The 21349-nt window shown below is 36.4% G+C and overlaps 1 protein-coding gene and 1 pseudogene across 1 annotated transcript; both read right to left on the reverse strand.

Annotated features, from left to right (window-relative positions):
- Positions 1 to 3623: 3623 nt before the first annotated feature.
- LOC126624209 (non-symbiotic hemoglobin-like) lies at positions 3624 to 4857 on the reverse strand. Its single transcript, XM_050293246.1, has 4 exons — positions 4547 to 4857; positions 4274 to 4388; positions 4062 to 4178; positions 3624 to 3925 (listed from the first exon to the last, which is right to left on the reverse strand). Exons 1-4 carry the CDS (start codon positions 4648 to 4650, stop codon positions 3785 to 3787), a joined length of 477 nt encoding a protein of 158 aa, XP_050149203.1. The 5' UTR covers positions 4651 to 4857; the 3' UTR covers positions 3624 to 3784.
- A 2435-nt stretch (positions 4858 to 7292) lies between these two features.
- LOC126624210 (non-symbiotic hemoglobin 1-like) lies at positions 7293 to 9382 on the reverse strand (annotated as a pseudogene).
- Between the last annotated feature and the right edge of the window lie 11967 nt (positions 9383 to 21349).

The following is a 21349-nucleotide window of genomic DNA, read 5'->3' on the forward strand; positions in this document are numbered from 1 at the left end:
TCAACAAAGTCAACACCAAGACATATTATGTCTACATCTACATTAGCAAAGCATAAGAAGATCAAAGTCATGCAAGCCAATCCCAGACTACCTTGCCAACCTCTACACGATGTCACTATTGAAGTCAACCTTCTAGAAACTTGTCTGAGGAATTGGTATGCCTAACTATTCATATACAATTCTTGTAGTTCTCATTTGGAAGTTCTGTCAAACTCAGGCAGAGTATCTAGAAGTATACTTACTTGATCTTAATGTACTATTTTCCCTACGATTAGGAGCATTTTTCCCACTGGGTTTTTGCTACCTAACTAGGTTTTGACGAGGCACCCATCCTGGCTGGTCATACCCTTGTGAGCTCTTCTACTTGCATCCAAAAGACGTATAGTTTTGACTTAATGCAACTTCTCACTTTTCTCTTTAGTCTATGGGTTTTTCTCCCACCTTAGGTTTTACCATAGCGAGGTTTTGTGAGTTTAACCTTTTATGCATTATTCCGTTGTTTTGAGACTCATATTCGCTCATTGTGCTGATGACTTCATCAACTATACTTACTTTATCGCTGAAGACCTGATGTGCCATTTGCTTAAGTATTTACACACTCAAGGGGGAGTGTTGCAGTCCTATTAGATTAGGAATGTGACTATGTAATCCTAGTGTATCTAAGGATATCTTGGAATATTATCTAGGGTTAGATATTATCCTATTAGAGTTGTAATCGTATTAGGGTAAGGATTTAACCTTCCCTACTATTATAAATAAAGACACAATGGGGTGGAATAGAACACACCTCACAATTACACATCTCTTTTTTTCTCTACTATTGCTGCACCCCCTCTCTATCTGTCCTTTATACGATTCAATAAATTAGGCCCACAACACTCACACACACACACACACACACACACACACACACAGACCATTGTTAAGGTGGTTTCATTTATTTACTTAGGGTTTTTATCACAAGTAGTCCCTAAAATTGACTCGTACCGTCAACATGGTCCTTGAAAATGAAAATTAATCAATGCAGTCCCTAAGTATAGGTGTTGCAAATCTATGTGATCATTCCGTTACAATTCTATCAAAATTTCTGTTAGTATGTTCGATGTGGCACATAGGTGGACCCACTAGTCTATTAAACATTGCCACATGAATAAATAAAAAAATTAGAATATGTTCAACAAAAAAAATTAAAAGCTGCATTTCACAATGGAGGAAGACAATTCGTGTTAAGGGCAGGCTAGAGGGAGATCATCTGCAATCCTCATCTTCTTCTTCAAACAATGTGACCACGATTAGCCTTTTCCGTTCGTACCATCATCAGGACCTGGGTTTCTTAATTTTCCAATTCTCTTGCCATCTCTCCCACCCCAAGCCACATTCATCCCCACCCATCCCCACCCCTGACATCGTTGTTGTCAGTCCTTCCCCCTTATCGTCAAATCGTGGACCCTTCCCCTCCTTACCCTAACGGCACTAACCCACCTCAACCTGTTTCCATTCAACCCAACCGCCAACTTATCCCAACCTCTGACTGACACCAAGCCAGGCACAACCACCAGTCCCCCATCGCAACCCTTGATCCCAATTTTGAGACAGCAAGACAACCTAAGAACGAAGAAGTTTTGAGACAAGCTTGGGTGACATCCTTGGCTTGGTCATTGCAGATGATCTCCTTCTGCCTCTAGCATGCCCATGGCTTTCTCTTCTTGGCACGAATTGAGTCTTCCTCATTGTGAATGTAGATGTAGCCTTTTTTTCTTGTTGAACAACTTTTAATTTTTTTTTCATTTAATCACTTTGAGTATAGTTTTAAATGATTTTAAATTAAATTTTTACATAGTTTTTAATAATTTATCCATGTGGCAATACTTGCGGATTCAAATCTATGTCACATCAGCACACTAACAGAAATTTTGACAAAACTCAAACGGAATGACCACATTGATTTGCAACACCAATAGTCAGAGACTATAATGATTTATTTTTATTTTCAGGAACCATCTTAATAGTAGGGGTCAATTTTAGAGACTACTTGTGATAAAAACTTTTAAAAAGTTGATGCTATTAGAAAGATTTTTATCACAAATGGTCTCTGAACCCACCCTATCAAGATGGTCCCTGAAATTAAAATTTGATCCACGTTGTCCCCGAATATGAGTGCCATAAATTAATATGGTCCTTATGGTAGAATTTCTTCAAATAATTTGTTAGTGTGTTGATGTGGCACATGTTTGGACCACTTAACCTGTGCATTATATAAAGTTACTATTTTTTAAGAAGATTCAAAATTCTGAAACTATAAATTGAGTAAATAGAAAGAAATAAATAAATGTTTTGTCGTTCTGACCCTTGGGATCTCTCGACTATCTGATTCTTTCCACTACTTTCGATCGCTTGGATCGTAATCGAACCGATTTTCCCTCGGACTTGGTCTCATCTTCTCCCGGTTTTGACCATCGTCAATGCAATTCAACAAGGGGGTCATGCCAGCGTGTGGTTAAAATTTTACTCTCATTTTGTTATGTATCTTGTTGACTTTGTTATGAATCTTATTGATTTTGGGCTTTCTGACTTATCAAACTAGATTATGCACAGATAATGAAGATTACATAAATTATGGTATCTCTCTAGCTATGGAATTATTGGGGATGTCTAAACAAAAAAATAAAAAAATAAAATCTTGAAAAACTAGTGGGGCGTTGTGGAAGAAGGTGTGGCGTTGGGTTAGGGAAGATGGTTGGGCACAGAGGGGAGATCTGATCAGGGAGGTGGGGCAAAGAAAGAAAGGGGGGAGGCGTGAAAGAGGGAGAGAGAAGTCGTCCGTTGTGGTGGACTTTGGCAGCTTTGAGTGGGTTGCGGTGGCTGCTGAAGGATGGGAACGGTGGCCTAAAGGGTGGATGTGGCTTGTCGTTTAGGGGTGGTTTGGAAGTGAGGTGCTTAAAAAAAAAGCACCCATGAAAAAAAGCTGTGAGGATTTTAGGTGTTTGGTAAACTGAAAAAAAAGGGCTTATTTTGGAAGTTGTTGTGAGAATAAGTTGAAATCAAAGGAAAAATCTAAAGCTACTATTTGCAGCTTTGGAAAACTTCAAATCACACGGAGTTACAGTGCTCCTTTAATGAAAAGACCTACTATCAGACTACTTTTTTTTCCAAAAGAACTTTTACAAAAAAGTTTACTAAACACTCTGCTGATTTATTTCACAGCCGCTTATTCTCACAACAGTTTTTTTTCAAAGCACAGTAATACCAAACCAGCCCTTAGTACTACAGTCTAGTGGTATTTCTCTTCACTTGTAAGTGAGAAATTTTAAGTTTGATTCTCGCCAAAAGTGAATTTTGAACCAAATTATTGCTAGCCTATTGTGAAGCTAAACTCATCCCCTCTTCTTTAGTGTGGATAATATTATTTGTTAAAAAAAATCATTTCTATTTAACAAATAAAACATAATCCACATAACGCTTTTTAACTAGATTTGTAAGTTCATACAGTGCGCTAGTAGATTATTTGACAGAACTCTAACGAAAAAATCACATTGATTTGTAGCGCTCATATTCAGGAACGACATTGATCAACTTTCAGTTTCAGAGACAATCTTAATATAATAGGTCAATTTTAAGAACTATTTGGAATAAAAACCCAATTTAGAATGATATTAAAATATTGAGGGTTTTTTTAGATACTTAACAAAAGAAGGGATCAAACAACCAAACAAAAAGAGGCAGACAGTATTTCCCTCTTATTAAGTTACAAATTGAAAAAAAGAACTTGTAAAGACAGTTGTGGCTAATTAAGGGGAGGCTTCATTTCTGATTTTATAGCAGCAACCAACTGATCATAAGCTTCTCCCCAAGCATTCTTCATCTCCGGTGACCACATTTCCGGTAAGGCCTCCTTTATGGTTTCCAACAATGCGAACTTGGTCACCTATATATAAAATAAATAATTGTTCGATAAGGCACATATTTGGAAAAGAAGAATTCGAACCCAAAACTTTGCGTACAAGGAAAAACGCTGTTCTTATTTAATTAGATAAAATCCCTTGAAGCCTGATAATTTATACCTCATAATGTTCATCTACCACTCCAGACTTGAAGTGGACACCACCTAATCTTTTCAAGGTTGACTCTCTCACTGTAACCTTGCCTGCTTTCCTGAGTTGAACTGCAGATTCACAAGTCTGGAACACAAATGAAGGATTAACGATCGAACCCAAGTTAATTATAATTTACTTTATATGTGATAGTATCACACTAGCAGCTTAATTATATTTACCATAACAAATACAGACATGGCGTGAGGCTTGAGCTTTGGGTTCTTCTCAAGAGGAATGTCAGAGTCCCTCAAGAAAGAGAACAGCTTCTGAGCTGATGGTGCAATTTCAAAGATCCTGCAAATTGAAGTCCCAGTTGGTTCAAAACCTTTCTTCTGACATCATATATAAACTATGAAGTGCAGATGAAAAAAAAAGAACGAATCAGAAAAATTGGGTGCTATTTTATAGTTTTGTATCGGCTAAATTTGCAAGTTTATGTAAAACGGACTTACTTTAAGAAGAACTTAAGGCCCAATTCAGCAGCGTTCTTCTTCATCACACCCCATGACTTCACCACCAGTGTTTCCTGTTCTTCTGTGAAAACTTTGCCTTCCATGCTATAACAATTTAATTGTCCCAAAAAGTGAAGCTCTAAGAATTTGAACTTAAATAATTGAAAATTGTATCGAGGAAATTTCCAATGAGATCAATATTCTTTGGCAGAGAATATATATAGTATAACCCAGTGCGGATTAGATTTAGCACCCAACTTTTTGTGACAACTCTTCAGGACACTGGAGAGCCATTCTCCCTATGGATTTCAATTTTTAGCACCCAACTTTTGATTATGTAGCACATGTCCCAAAACCAGGGGCTGTCTGAGGCAGTATTTGGAGAACATGGTTTTAGGTGGATGAGAATCCTCTCCGTATCTCCTTTGCGAGGATTCTAAGGATTCTCATATCCTATTCATTTATCGTACATCGTACGGTTATTTTTTGTTAAGTATTATTTGTGTTTAATTTAAAAAAAAATCATAAGATTTCTGACCATTCGATATACGATAAATGATGTGAGGATCCAAATCCGTTTTGGGTTTTTCGTCTTCAGGTCTTGGCAACTAAAGTGACGCAAGCCACAACATCGGATTTGGATCGAGGAAGGCAAAATTTTTGTCTCAACTTTATTGCCCAATACCTTTGAGGCTAATAACATATTTGTCAACAACGACTAATTAATCATATCTTAGTTAGGCTGCGCAAGCATTGTACGAGGTCCTTTGCTTGGCATGGCAGACGCATTGGCCTTTGTCTTGGCATATAAAAGTGGGAAGTGGTTTGAAGAGTTGTCTTTGCACAAAAAGACAAAAATATAGTATTGTCAAAACCCTTCAGGGTTGGGGAGAGCCAAAAACTAAGCTTTGTATTTCAATGTTGGTAGGCAACGACCAATGCTCCAATGAAAATGTAAAAATTGTAGTTTTTATTCTTGAATAATTTTTTTTTATTAATTATGTCCATCCTGACTACTGTGTAAGAAATTTCTAATAGCCTCAAGCTTGCAATTGTAGAACCGTAAGACATGAATGAATTGTCCTCGTAAAGAAGTTGAGTCTAACCACATCGTATCTTATATTTTCTAACAATTTGTTTGTTTTAACTTTGTGATAACTCATATATTTCATAAATTTTTACCATCCATTCCTAGTCTCTTTGTGATATTTTGGGTTAAATTAGTTGTGTTTTACCCTCTTTTATGTTAATGTGCAGTTAATTGTATTTTAGAGTCCATTTGGGAGAAAATGAGGCAAAATGGTGCTGAAAGTAGAGAATTCATTAAGGCCAGATTCTGATGTAGAGAGAGATTGTGTACAAATATGGTGATGAATATGGCCCTTTAAGAGACCAATAACAGAAAGAAAAAAAAACATGTGAAATAAATGCTCAATTATTGCAATGTCTTGGCATCCTGTAGCAGCTTCTTTAGCACTTAAATACTAGGTTTTACATCACTTTTACACAAACCCCCTCTTGGAGACACTCATAGCACTCTCTCTTCTCTTTCTTTGGCCTTTCTTTCAGAAACAAAATCCTTTTTCCATTCACCACCCGTTGCCACCAAAGAAACCTTGCATCCACGCTGTTCTTAAAGGAGTTCCACATCAAAATTGTTTCAAGGGGTTTCTTATATGGATTTAATTTCACTAATATTCTTCGTATCTATATGTGATCATGTTGAGTAACAAAGTTCATAGCTGGGGATTTCGATGGAGCCTTGCAAAACTATTCTAAGTTATTAAGTTAAAGCAGTCAATTCGTCAATCTATTTTCTTGTTTCATTCACTAATTTTATATTTTAATTTGTTTGTTTATCTTAATGTTTGATCACCATTAGGGTTTCCTACAGATTATATAATCAAGGTTATAGTATACATCATACTTAATCTTGGTGGAAATGTGAATGAATGGAGAAGCTGCTATGCAAACATCATGCCATGTGATTTCTTTGTTCTTTGAAGTTTTCTTGTTTCTAATGAATTCTTAATTGGTAATCTAAGTTGAATATCACAACTAGGTTGCAAATTAGGAGTACTTGATCACAACCACACATCAAATGGATGATCATAAATAAGTAAAATGAACCCCAGTTGCAGATTGGAGAGTTGAATACGTTTTGACTTCATAAACACGCAATTGGCTTGTAATGGTGAAATCGAGATCCTTAGTTCCAAATCAATCTATCATTCATATTTATATTCTCTCGCATTTTAAGCTTACCTTAGTTTTCCAAAACAAAAATCCAAATTCAGTTTGTAGTTTCACTGTTTAGTTAGGGTTCACATAAAACTAGTAATTTGTAGAGGTCTAATCAGTCCTTGTGGTTTGACACCCTTATTTGTGTCATTATATGATCCTTATATTTACACTTAAAAGGAACAAAACATTTAGGATGAGAGTTTTAAAATCAACTATTATTTGTAGCCTAATCAACTATTATTTGCAACCCTCCTTTTTGCCCTCCTCTTTGCCCTCCTTTTTCATTTGACGATTCAAACCATATTTCTTTGTACTTTTTTTTTTATAATTTCAATTTTTTTTAGTGGTAAACCTGCTCTCTACCTCTCACATAGTTGTATCATACAATTCTTTGGATTCTCTCTATTAAATTTAATTGGACTTTTAGTTTTATGAAAATTACTTCAACTACTCATGTTATGGGTTCATAAGCCTTGCTTCCCATTGTAATTGCCATTGTAGCACGTGTGTGGCCCAGCCCATAAGGGCCATGCGGACTTGACGTCATCCCCACCTTCCTCCAGTATATCACTGGCAGTCCCTCGTGAGTGCGGCACGCACCTTTTTGTTTGTTTCGGAGCCGTTTTGGCGGGGCGTACTAAACTCACTACGTACCACACCACCGGGCGGCTCGCCTGAATGCCGAGTCTTTCTCCGCCGCCAACTCGACGTCGTCGTCACCCGCTAGATAAGGCCAAAAACTTGACTTTACTAAACAAGCGAGAAAAGTGCCGGCTCCCTTCTTACTGACAGCACTGCTACGTGCTGGCACTCAATTAGTAGCGCTGGCACGTCACTCGGCTCCTCGGCTCACTTCGGTTGCAAAGACTTTCTCCTTAGGCGCATGTCTCAGCAACACAAAATGAGGGTTTCGCTCGTTATAGGACTTGACCAAACATATCATCATTACATATCTGAGAAACCCTCCTTCACATACAATTCTGGCTCCATTACTGTCCCGATCACATTTATTCAAACTCTAACTTGTAATTTTGACACGATATTTTTCAATATTTTATAAAATATTTAAAATTCTAGCTCTTTCTGCCTCTAACTTGCCCATGGCTCTCTCTCCTTGGCCCGAATTGTGTCTTCCTCATTGTGAAAGTAGATGCAGCCTTTTTTTTTTGTTGAACAACTTTTAATTTTTTTATTTAATCACTCTGAGTTTAGTTTTAAATGATTTTAATTAAAATTTATAAAGTTTTTAATAATTTATCCATGTGGCAATACATGTGGGTTCAAATATGTACTACATCAGCACACTAACTGAAATTTTGATGGAATTCTAATGGAATGATCACATTGATTTGCAACATCAATATCCAATGACTACATTTATTAAATTTCATTTTCAGGAACCATCTTAATGCTAAAAGTCAATTTCAGGTACTACTTATGATAAAAACCCTAAAAAAATTGATGCTAATTTAGAACGACACTAAAATATTGAGGGTGTTTTAGATATTAACAAAAGATAGGAACAAACAACCAAACAAATAGAGGCAGATAGTATTTCCGACTTATTAAGTTACAAATTAAGAAAAGAACTTATAAAGAGAGTTGTGGCTAATTAAGGGGAGGCTTCATTCTGATTTTATAGCAGTAACCAACTGATCATATAAGCTTCTCTCCATGCATTCTTCATCTCCGGTGACCACATTTCCGGTAAGGCCTCCTTTATGGTTTCCAACAATGCGAACTTGGTCACCTATATATAAAATAAATTGTTCGCTAAGGCACATATTTGGAAAAGAAGAATTCGAACTCAAAACTTCACGTGCAAGGACAAACATTAGCATATACCTCATAATGTTCATCTACCACTCCAGACATGAAGTGGACACCACCTAATCTTTTCAAGGTTGACTCTCTCACTGTAACCTTGCCTGCTTTCCTGAGTTGAACTGCAGATTCACAAGTCTGGAACACAAATGAAGGATTAGTGATCGAACCCAAGTTAATTATAATTAACTCCACACTAGCGGCTTAATTATATTTACCATAACAAATACAGACATGGCATGAGGCTTGAGCTTTGGGTTCTTCTCAAGAGGAATATCAGAGTCCCTCAAGAAAGAGAACAGCTTCTGAGCCGATGGTGCAATTTCAAAGATCCTGCAAATGGAAGTCCCAGTTGGTTCAAAACCTTTCTTTTGACATCATATATAAACTATGAAGTGCAGATGAAAAAAAAAAAGAACGAAACGGAAGAATTGGGTGCTATATTATAGCTTTGTATCGGCTAAATTTGCAAGGTATGTAAAACAGACTTACTTCAAGAAGAACTTAAGGCTCAACTCAGCAGCATTCTGCTTCATCAACCCCATGACTTCACCACCAGTGTTTCCTGTTCTTCTGTGAAAACTTTGCCTTCCATGCTATAACAATTTAATTGTCACAAAAAGTGGAGCTCTAAGAATTTGAACTTAACTGATTGAAAATTGTATTGACAATATGAACAATGCGATCAATATTCTTTGGCAGAGAATATATATAGTAAAACCCAGTGAAGATTAGATTTAGAGGCAACTCTTCAGGGCATTGGAGAGCCATTCTCCTTATAGATTTCAATTTTTAGCAAACAACTTTGATTACATGTTCCAAAACTAGGGGCTGTCTGAGGCAATATTTGAAGAACATGGTTTGAGGTGGATGAGGATCCTCTTCGGATTCTCTTTGTGAGGATCATATCTTATTGGTTCATCGTACATCGTGTGGTCAGTTTTCGTTAGGTATGATTTGTGTTTAATTTTAAATAAAAAAATTCATAATGATTTCTGATCACAAGATATACGATGAGCGGATAGACTGTGAGGATCCAAAATCACAAAGAGAATCTGAATGAGATCAAAATCCGTTTTAGGTTTTTCCTTATCAAGTCTTGGCAAATAAAGTGACGCAAGCCATAACATCGGATTTGCACAACTTTATTGCCCAATATCTTTGAGGCTAATAAGATATTAGTCACCAATGACTAATTAATCATATCTTATTTATTTGTCACCACTGACTAATTAATCGTATCTTATTTCGGCTGCGCAAGCATTGTACGAGGTCCTTTGCTTGGCATAGCAGACGCATTGGCCCTTGTCTTGGCACATAAAAGTGGGAAGTCGGTTGGAAGAGTTATCTTTGCACAAAACGACAGGAATGTAATATTGTAACCCTTCAGAGTTGGGGAGAGCCAAAAACTAAGCTTTGTATTTTAATTCAAGAATATAATTTATTCTGAATTAAAACTTTTTATTAATTTTGTCCATTCTATCTACTGTATAGAAATTTTTAACAGCCTCAAATCTACAGTTGTAGAACCATAAGATATAAGGAAGAAAATCTAAATTGTCCTCTTGAAGAAGTTGAGTCTAACGACGTCGTGTCTTACATTTTAGAGTTTGTTTGTTTTGTCTTTGTGGTTCAGTGAAATGGCGAATTTAAGATGAGAGTTTTAAAATCAATTTAATGTTATTCCTAAAGCAACCTAATCAACTATTATTTACAACCTAATCAATTATTATTTGCAGCCCTCCTCTTTGCCTTTCCCAGATTTCTTTGTACTTTTTTTTTATAATTTCAAATTTTTTTAGTAGTTAACCCTGCTCTCTACCTCCCACATAGTTCATACAATTCTTTTGATTCTTTCTATTAAATTTAAGGGTAATGCTAGGGAGACTAAACTTGTACACAAAAATTTTGAAAACTAAAGGACATGAAAGTTGATGATTAATTTATTACTTAAATATTGATAAACGCACTCATTTCTATTGATGTCACATCATTTTGTTTGCAAATTTTGTCTTCAAATTAAGTCTCCCTAGCGTTGTCCTAAATTTAATTGGTTTTCAGTTTTGTAAAGATTACTCCAATTGCCCTAAATTTAATTAGCATTGCCCTCATTACATATCTAAAAAGCCCGCTTTCACATAATATTTTGACGTCATCACTGTCCCCAATAACGTCTTTGTTGGAAGTATGTCCACAAAGCCACTCATTCGATGTAATAGCTTTTGTAATAGCGCAAAGCTTATTGTTAATCATTATTTATTGTATTATGTGTTTAAGCAATAAGGGAATCCAAGGAATGTATTTAATCTAAGAGAGAAGTAATCTAAGTTAGATTAACGAGACCTTTCTCTTATGTTCATTCCTAAAACGTTCCTAGCCATAGGATTGCCAATTGGGCATTGACAATCCACTAAGGTTAGTATGCGTTATGTTAACTCAAGCGTGAGTATGACTAGTCTTAACTCATTTAGTGTTGGACACTGAGACAAACGCATAGGTGTTCAAAAGGTAATTGAGTACACTGAACTACGGTCAAAAGAGAGTTCGAACATACATGTCATGTAAGAACTCATAAGATGCAATATGCAAAGTAGTCCTTTCACCTGAGGCATCATAGATGTATAATGGTTAGGTCCTTGATCTTTGATCATGTCAAAGGCATTCCATCGAGAATGTCCATGACATTGCTTGGGTCAAGCTATCTAGTCATGTAGGCGTATGAATGCACAACAAGGGATCTCTAACCTTCCATGGTGGAGGGAGGATACTCTGAGACATGATTTGGGAGTCTTTGGCCAAAGCATACAAATATGACTTAGGAAGTTTGTTCCAAATCATATTCAATTGAATCATATAGAGAAGTATTACATTGGATAATAGACATGAAACAAACTATCACTCAAACGATGTGATTAAGAGTATTGTATTAGATAAGGACGATATTGCATTGTAATTGTAACTAGATAGGCTCTCCAACCACTTCTACTTAGCTTGGGTAGCCATGACATACTGCTAGATGTCACTCATGGTTTGAGGAAGCCCTGAAGATTAGCAAACACTAATCTTCATCAAAGGCAGAATTGAAATGTAGTTTCAATTCACAATCGATTGTTAAGAGTAACAATCACCCACTGCCTCGCTAATTGGAAGCTAATGGATCATACATCGAGTAAGGATGAAAGTGAAAAAATAAAAATGAGATGGATAAGCAATTAAATGGTTTAATTGGGAATGGTCAAGATTAATTAATTATACAAAGGTTTGTATTGGTATTTTAAGTTAGTTTCGGGTCTTGGGGCCCAAAAGGGTTTTTGGCCCACAAGGCACATTGAGTTTAAGTTGTGTGACAACTAAAACTAAATGGAAATTAACCCAAAAACAAAGTCAAAAACAGCCATAGGGTGAATGGTAGCAAACTTGGGTTAATTGTAAGTTTGCCACTCACATGTGAGGTGGTATAAAGGCATCTTTATAGCCATTCTCTCACTAGGGCTTTCTTGAGGCAAAGAAGAGAAACTTTTTCTCCTTTTTCTCTATAGAGGTCGGCCTTCCTAGGGGAGTTCACTAGCATCCAACTTCCTCTAGGTAATCCATTTCATCTTCACACCATCATCCATGGTGTGTAGACTTTTGGCATTTTTGGAGTTCCTTTCCTCACATCCTCAAGGAGCAAAGGAGCATCAAAAGGGAAGAAAATCACAAGGAAGATTTAAGGAGCTAGGATGTGACTTGAAGGCCCTCCACTTGGGTGAATCCCTTGTGTAAACAAGGATGAGCTTCAAGGGTAATGAATCTCAAAATCCTTTCTTCTCTTTAATGTTGTTAAAGAGTCTTGTGTTTCACCATTCACTAGGCTTTGAAGGTCATGGGTTTTAGAATTGTTTTTGAATATGTGTTCAAATGTTATTAGTTTGCATATGTGTTCAAATGTTCTCACATGTTTTTAGCTAGGACAAAATTTTTCCTTCAAGTGGTATCAGAGCATAGGTCTAGTGTATGGTGAATCTTTTTGGGTTTTGTGTTTTTCATGGTTTGTGATTTAAATGTTGTAAATGTTACAAGCTTTGTTCTTGCTTTTTGAATATAATTTTTTGCTTGAAAATTTAGCATCTCTTGTAGATGTAGTTCATTTAAGCATGAATATTGGAACTAAAATTTGGTGCCTTGTATGTGGGGAAATTCGGCCAAATCCAAAGGGTGGATTTTTAGGTTCATGTTTGTCTTGTTTAAAGTGTTGTAAAGTGACATTAGGAACCCCTAAGTACCATAAGATGTTAACCCTCTTTTAAGTAGTGTATTTTTAGTTTTATTGAGTGAAAACATTCATGGAGCTCTTATGAGTTTTCATGTGTGTTCTTCAATGTTTTTGATGTTCTTACCAAGAACAAAAAGGTTTGGTGTTTTGATTCAATGTGTTTGTTGTTTTTCATAAAGTTTTGGTTTGTTATTGATTGGTGATGGATGATTTGTGTTTTTATTGTTCGATAAATTCTACACCTTACCTATATCTTACAACCCATACCAATCAAACTTTTCAACCATGCCAATCAACTATTCAACCCATACCTTTCACTTTATCAACACTTATAAAATTTTGAATTTTCACCAAAACCAACCCTCCACTCACACTACCAAAACCGGCCACCCCTATAATGGGGGTACTTTTGGGTCTTTTATGCAATTACATAAAGTTTTGATATTTTTGTGTATTTGCACTTTGGCCTAAAAGTTTACATTTTTACGTAAAGACCCAAAATCACTAAAGGACAAATTGTTTTACTCCTTTAATGAAGTTTTTGTAATTGTTGAAATTTTTGGATTCTAGTTGTAATTACATGAAGTTGTGGACTCTTGTGTTTTTACAAAATGACCCCAAAAGTTTATGTTTTTTCTTTGGGGCCCAATAGTTGAGGTCATTTACATTTGCGGCCCAAATTATGATGAGAACAAAATGGTTTTGTCTCTTTAATGAGAATTGGATTTTCATTTCATTTAGTTCCATTTATATGAATTTTATGAATCCGAAAACCAATTGTTTAAGTTGCTTTCTTAGTTAATGCGATTGATTAAGAAAATGGTGATTATGAACCAAGGGCCTCGATAATTGAGGTATGTGATTGGTTGCTTTACATTATGAATGTTTGGGTTAAGTAGTTTAGATTTGAATGTAATTTGATTAGTTCAAATGTGTTGTAAAAGGGTATAAGTCCATCAAATGTGTTGCAAAAGGGCATAAGCCCTTCTCTTTATTTCAAGTATTCTTTTTTGTTTAAATTGCATGCAAATTGGAATAGTTGGGTCCAACACTCAATAGGAAATAATGGTTTAATTAGATTAAACGCGTAACTAAAATCAACAACTACCTACCTTAGACCCAAGGTCCAACACAAGGCTCGTGTTGGGTCAAATCAAACGGTTCATAATCATCCTAAGACCTAAGATGACTATATTGTCCGTATGAGGATGCTATGCATTCGTTAGTAGTTCCATATAGTCTCGCTTGTTTCATTGAAATAGTGGGAGTATTATATACTACTAATTCATATAAACTTGGACCAATGGTTGTGATAGGCCCAAGTTCTTTTAATAAGATTAAAATGAAATTGATGTAGCCCAACAATACTACCTCAACAAAACGAATATTAAGTTGATAAGCGAGAGATGCTTTGAACATCTCTTCGTAGGCCTTCCACCGTGGTGGGCTCCAATTGTTTGTGACTCATACACCGGCTTCACCCTATCATGGGGAAGTTCAAAGTATGTACTTACATTCAGGAATCTATATGTACATACATGATGTGGTAAGGTAGGCAACGAGGATGGCCAACATCATATCATTGTGAGGCTATTCTTGAACCCTTACACGAACTAGCATGGTGGGAATGACTTAACTAAGTGCAATGGTGCCAACATCATATGATTGTGAAGCTTCATTCTCTAGAGGCCAAACTAGATGGGTAATTACAAGAGTTGTAAATGACTAAAGCGTTATTCTCTCATCATTATTGTTACTAACCAACATCATATCATTGTGAGGTGGGCTTGGTAATGGTGAGTCTCCCAAACCGCGCTAAGAGTTCAACAGAACTCTCGGATTCCATTGAGGGATGTGGAATTTGCCAAAAATAGTGGGTGGTACTATTTAATTTAAGACCCAATCAAGTAGTTTTAAAACAAACAATCTAATACGATTTCTATCATGTTATGTAGTTAACGACATGCCTAAAACTACACCTACCATTATACTTGACAAAAGGAGCCTTAGGGGCCAACGTTTCCTTGCTTGGTATCATCACATTGAGAATGTCTTAAAGATGAATGACATATCGTATGTGCTCAAGCAATCCCCTCCTCATGTACCTCTTACGAAATTAGCTTCAAAGGAGGAGTGCTAGAATTATACTAGACAATTTGAGGATGACTTACAAGCTAAATGCTTAATCCTCACTTCACTTAGTGAGGAGCTTAAGAAGCTACATGAGCACATGGACACTTCTTATGCCATGGTTGATAGTTTGCATAAGATGCATGACATTAAGACAAGTAACGTACGATTCTCAAATGTTTGTAGTCTATTGAATGCCAAAATGGCAAAGGGGACATCGGTCCAAAAACATGGACAAAAGATGGAACGGATCTTTCAAGATCTTGAGAGTTTAGGAACTTCCATCGATGGGAAAATGGCCCAAGATTTTTTCCTTGCATCTCTCTTGGATGATTTCACTAAGTTTATAGTAAACTATAAAGTGACTAGATTCGATCACACTTTTACCAAGATGATTGATATGTGCTGTAAGTTTGAACAAAGTTTCAAAAAGGACAGTGGAAGTGAGAATGCAATCACAAGGAAAAGGTTGCATAAGAAAAAGGCAAGAAAATCCAAAGGAACATGCTTTCATTGTGGAACGGATGAACGTTGGAAGAAGAAATATAGGCTGCACATTGCGAGCCTTATGACAAGAAGTTTTGAAGGGACTATTTCTGTCATAGAAAGTGCTTTTACAATAAGCTCCAATTCCTGGATATTTGATTTGGGTGCTAGTCAACATATCTGCAATTCATTTTAGGGACTAACAAGGATCAAGACACTGCGCAATGGGGAGATGATTGTGCGAGTTAGGAACGGTACTAAGATCTCTGCAAAAGCAGTAGGCACCTACATGCTTAAACTACATTTTAGGGAAGTCTCGGAACTTAAAAATTGTATATATTTTCCTTCATGACTAAAGAATTTGATTTCTATCTCTATGCTTTTACGAGATGGGCACTCAGTAATGTTTGAGAAAATGAGTTGCACTTTATACTTGAACGATCATATTATCTCTCATGATAATATGATAGAGGGACTTTTTCACCTAGAGACAAGTAGTGGGATGCATTTTATTGAAAGCGGGAATTGATGTGAGAATTACTTGACACACAAATTAAACCCTCTTTTTGACAATTGTAGTAAAGTATGTAAGTAGGGTATCGTTCTAGGCCGGGGATTAGGAGGGATTGCTAATCTATTCTAAATTAATTTAAAAATATTAAACAAGACTCAAGGACACAAAACTAGGCTAAAAACTCTAATAACTCGAAACACACTTAGAATGACTCAACATAATGAAAACAATCAATTTAGAAACTAGGAACTGAAATGGACGGAAATTGAGTTAAAAGACTAACAACAATGAAAACTAACTAAATAATATAATATAATAATGGGGGGGGGGGTTTGGTTTTGACGAGAAGTAAATTAAACTTAAATAAATTACATAATTGACAAAAGCATGAATTAAGGTGAAAGGATAGGTGACGGACTAGCTAGAGGGTTCTTCTCCACACATGACACATATGCAACCTAAATTGATTTTCAGTTGTTCTTTCAATAAATTGTGAATGACAATGTTCCAAGTTAATTAGGTCCGCTTAAATTAACTCTTAGATTTCCCTAGATTCATTGGATTGAATGGAATACGCATTACAACCAAATTATTCCTCATCAAAGTCCCTAACTATGGAATACGCATGATAGAGACATTCAACAAAGATCATTAAGTTCAACGGAAATCATAACATTGACTAGGCATTCATAACTATGGAATACGCATGTTAATCCAGCCTAGAATTCACTTAACACAATTGTGGATAACAACCTTCACTACTTGTGAATATAAGTTCATAACGATTAGGTGAAATTCACTTATATTCTAGCATCAAATTCATGCATGTAAATTAAGTATGCATTCTTAATCGACATACAAAAATAAGTTATCAATCAAGCAGTTAAGCAAATTAAATCACAACTGAAGGTAATCAATTCATATTACAAATATATTCATGGCTTTGAATTAACCTCTAGCCAAAATAAATTTAGTTACACATTATTTTCAAATTAAACCAAAAGTAAAACATGGGTTTGAGAAGATAAAACCAAGAAAAATGGAGTGAAACTTTGCTCTCTGTGTTGCTCCCGTCAGTTTCTCCTTGCCTTTTCCTTCTCTCCCCTCTGTCCTGCCTCTGCGAGCTGCCTTTCCTTCTGTCCAGTCAGCGCGTCTCTCCTCTCTCTCACGCTGCCAAAGGCAGCCCTCAATTTCCTGCGCCTCCTGATCCTCTCTGCGCCTTGCGTCTATCCCCCTCTCTTATGACCTCTCTCCCCTTCTCTTATCCCTCCGTTTCTTCTTTTAATCTTTTTTTTTATTCCTTCTTTTTTCTCCACTACCGTCCCATTTCCTTTGTCAATGCAATCCCCACATAAGCTTTAAGATGTAGTGGTATTGTAGTGGTATTGTAGTGGTCTGCAACTTTAGATAAAGATAATTGAAACCGGTAAATTTTGAACCCATCTGCACATAATAACGGACTGAATTATGTTTAATTATACAAAACACAAAGTGTCCTTTCCTTTCTTTTTTATTTTTCTCCACTTTACTTGAAATTAATCTTAAAGCAAATTTAGTTGTACATTAACACAAGGTAAGGTAAAGTACCACAATTTTAACACAAAAACATCACAAAGACTTTAGAAATGGATGGTATAAATGCATGAAATATATGAGTGATCAGGAATACCTCAAAACCCAAAAAGGCTGGAGAAGAAGTTAACCAAGAAAAGATGTGGCATCTTAAATTTGGACATGTGATCCTTGATAAGATTCACAAGATGTCGAAAGACGGATATTTCCACCCATTAGGTAATGACCAAATGGGTACTTGTGACTGTTGCTTGAAAGGGAAGATGACCAAATCTCCATTCACTGGAAAGGGATAGCATGCCACTGAAATTATAGGGTTAATGCACACTGACGTATGTGGACCTATGTCTACTACGTCGAGATGAGGCTTCTCCTACTATATCACATTCATTGATGATCATTCTCGGTTTGGCTATGTGTATCTTATGAAGTACAAGTCAGAATCCTTTGAAAAGTTCAAAGAATTCAAGAATGAAGTTGAGAAGCAAACTGGGAAGCATATAAAGATCCTAAGATTAGATTGAGGGGGAGAGTATCTAAGTAACAAGTTCCTAGATTATCTTAAAGAGTATGGAATAATATCACAGTGGACTCTACCGGGAACTCCACAACTTAATGGAGTTTCTAAAAGGAGAAATCAAACCTTGATGAACATGGTTCATTCTATGATGAGTTTTGCTAATCTACCAGTAACATTCTAGGGATACGCTCTATATACAACAGCTTACTTGCTTAATAGAGTACCTTCCAAGTCAGTTTCACATACGCCCTATGAGATATGGCATGGTAGAAAGCCAAGTCTTAATCATATTAAGATTTGGGGTTGTGAAGCATATGTCAAGACGCTTGAAGCTACTAAGCATGAAGTGAGATCAGTTAAGTGCTATTTTGTGGGAAATCCTAGAGAAACTATGAGATATTAGTTCTACCATCCTGACTACCAGAAAGTATTTGTCGCCAGAACTGCTAAGTTTCTAAAGGATGAATTTTTTCTCAAATGAATTACAAGTAAAACGATGGGAATTAATGAGATTAATGATGAACCACAAACAAGCACTTGACAAGTTGACAACTCTGTTCCTGAACCCCAAGCTCCACGAAGATCTGAAAAGGTCAGCAAACCACCTCAGAGGAATGATATGAATGACAAATTTGGAGAATTGCACCTTCGAGGTGGCAATGATATAAATGAGGACCCTAGAGACTACACTGAAGCAATGTCTGATATTGATTCAAAGAGATGGCAAGAGGCCATGAAATTCGACATGGATTCCATGTATCAAAATTAGGTATGGACTCTAGTAGACCCTTCAGAAGGTATAATACCTGTTGGAAACAAATGGGTTTTCAAGAGGAAGATAGGCACTGATAGGAACATGGAGACTTATAAACTAGTAGCCAAGGGTTATAGGCAACGAGAATGGATTGACTATTAAAAAACATTCTCTCCTGTAGCCATGATTAAGTCCATTCAGATTTTACTTGCTATAGCTGCGTACCATGATTATGAGATATGGCAAATGGATGTGAAGACAGCCTTTTTGAACGACTACCTAGAAGAAGAGCTCTACATGACTCAACCTGAGGGTTTCATGTCCAAGTCTGAAAAGACTAAGGTATACACGCTTTAGAGGTCCATTTATAGACTTAAGCAAGCCTTCAGGAGTTGAAACATTCATTTTGACACTGAAATCAAATCATTTGGTTTTACTTAAAATGAACACGACAATTGTGTTTATCAAAAGGTTGTTGGGGATGCAGTTGTATTCCTAGTGTTATATGTAGATGACATATTACTATTCAGGAATGACACTGTAGTGAGACATGGAATTCACCTTTCTAAGTCCATGGGACTGAAAACTCCTAAAGAGATACGACAAATGAGTATGACTCTTTATGCCTCTGCGATAGGAAGTTTCATGTATGCCATGATATGCACAAGGCCTGATATCGCATATGCTGTGAGCATTACTAGTCGATATCAATCTAACCCAGGATCAGAACATTGGGTAGCTATCAAGACGGTCCTTAAGTACTTAAGAAAAACTAAGGACACGCTTCTCGTTTATGGAGCAACGATAGAGTTGTGAGTGGAAGCCTATCTAGACGCAGATTTCCAAACTGACGTCGATGATAGAAGTTCCAACTCTAGATATGTGTTCACTCTAAATGGTGGAGCTGTCAGTTGGAAAAGCAATAAACAAGATATAATTGCTGATTCCACGATGGAGACTGAATATGTCGCTGCAGCTGAAGCCGGCAAAGAAGAGTTATGGATGAAAAAGTTCATTACTGAACTTGGAGTGGTTCCAACCATTACATCACTAGTAACTTTGTACTGTGATAATAGTAGGGCGATAGCTCAAGCCAAGGAACCCAGGGCCCATAAAAAGAATAAGCATTTTAACAGACGCTTTAATATCATTAGAAGATATGCTGCCGAAGGGAAAGTTAACATCCTCAAGGTTGCCTTAGCAGATAACATAGCAGATCCACTAACGAAGCCAATGTCTCAAATCCAACTTGACCGCCATATGGAAAATATGGGTATTAGATACATGGAAAGGTATCTTTTTGTGCAAGTGGGAGATTGTTGGAAGTATGGCCACAAAGCCACTCATTTGATGGAATAGCTTTTGGAATACTTATTGTGTTAAACTATTATATGTTTAATGAAGGGCAAAGCTTATTGTTAATCACTATTTATTGTATTATGTATTTAAGCAATAAGGGAATCCAAGGAATGTATTTAATCTAAGAGAGAAATGATCTACGTAAATTAGATTAATGAGACCTTCTCTTATGTTCATTCCTAAAACGTTCCTAACCATAGGATTGCCAATTGGGCATTGACAATCCGCTAAGGTTAGTATGTATTATGTTAACTCAAGCATGAGTATAACTAGTCTCAAGTCATTTGGTGTTGGACACTGAGACAAACACATAGGTGCTCGAAAGGTAATTAAGTACATTGAACTACGATCAAAAGAGAGTTCGAACATACATGTCATGTAAGAACTCTTAAGATGCAATATGCAAAGTAATCATTTGACCTGAGGCATCATAGATGTCTAATGGTTAGGTCCTTGATCTTTGATCATGTCAAAGGCATTCCATCGAGAGTGTCCATGACATTGTTGGTGTCAAACTATCTAGTCATGTAGGCATATGAATGGACAACAAGGGATCTCTAACCTTCCATGGTGGAGGGACAATACTCTGAGACATGATTCGGGAGATTTTGGCCAAGGCATACGAATATGACTTGGGAAGTTTGCTCCAAATCATATTCAATTGAATCATATAGAGAAGTATCACATTGGATAGTAGACCTGAGACAAACTATCACTCAAACAATGTGATTAAGAGTATTGTATTAGAGAATGACCGAATTGCATTGTAATTGTAACTGTATAGGTTCTCCAACCACTTCTACTTAGTTTGGGTAGCCATGACATACTGCTAAGTGTCACTCATGGTTTGTGGAAGCCCTGAAGATTAGCAAACACTAATCTTCATCAAAGGGAGAATTGAAATGTAGTTTTAATTTACAATCGATCGTTAAGAGTAACAATCACCCACTGCCTTGCTAATTGGAAGCTAATGGATCGTACACTGAATAAGGATGAAAGTGAAAAAAAATTAAAAATGAGATGGATAAACAATTAAATGGTTTAATTGGGAATGATTAAGATTAATTAATTTGTTAATTAATTATACGAAAGGTTCGTATTGGGCTTTTAAGTTAGTTTCGGGTCTCGGGGCCCAAAAGGTTTTT

This window comes from Malus sylvestris, chromosome 5 (assembly GCF_916048215.2).
Source record: "Malus sylvestris chromosome 5, drMalSylv7.2, whole genome shotgun sequence".
Lineage (NCBI taxonomy): Eukaryota > Viridiplantae > Streptophyta > Magnoliopsida > Rosales > Rosaceae > Malus > Malus sylvestris.

What these genes read in the sequence shown, in the direction of transcription:
- LOC126624209 (XM_050293246.1), bottom strand. Translation starts at nt 4,650, where the DNA reads ATGGAAGGCAAAGTTTTCACAGAAGAACAGGAAACACTGGTGGTGAAG. An exon ending in GGCCTTAAGTTCTTCTTAAA is followed by an intron (nt 4,389 to 4,546) that starts GTAAGTCCGTTT and finishes TTCAATTTGCAG; the next exon opens with GATCTTTGAAATTGCACCAT. An exon ending in CCATGTCTGTATTTGTTATG is followed by an intron (nt 4,179 to 4,273) that starts GTAAATATAATT and finishes TTTGTGTTCCAG; the next exon opens with ACTTGTGAATCTGCAGTTCA.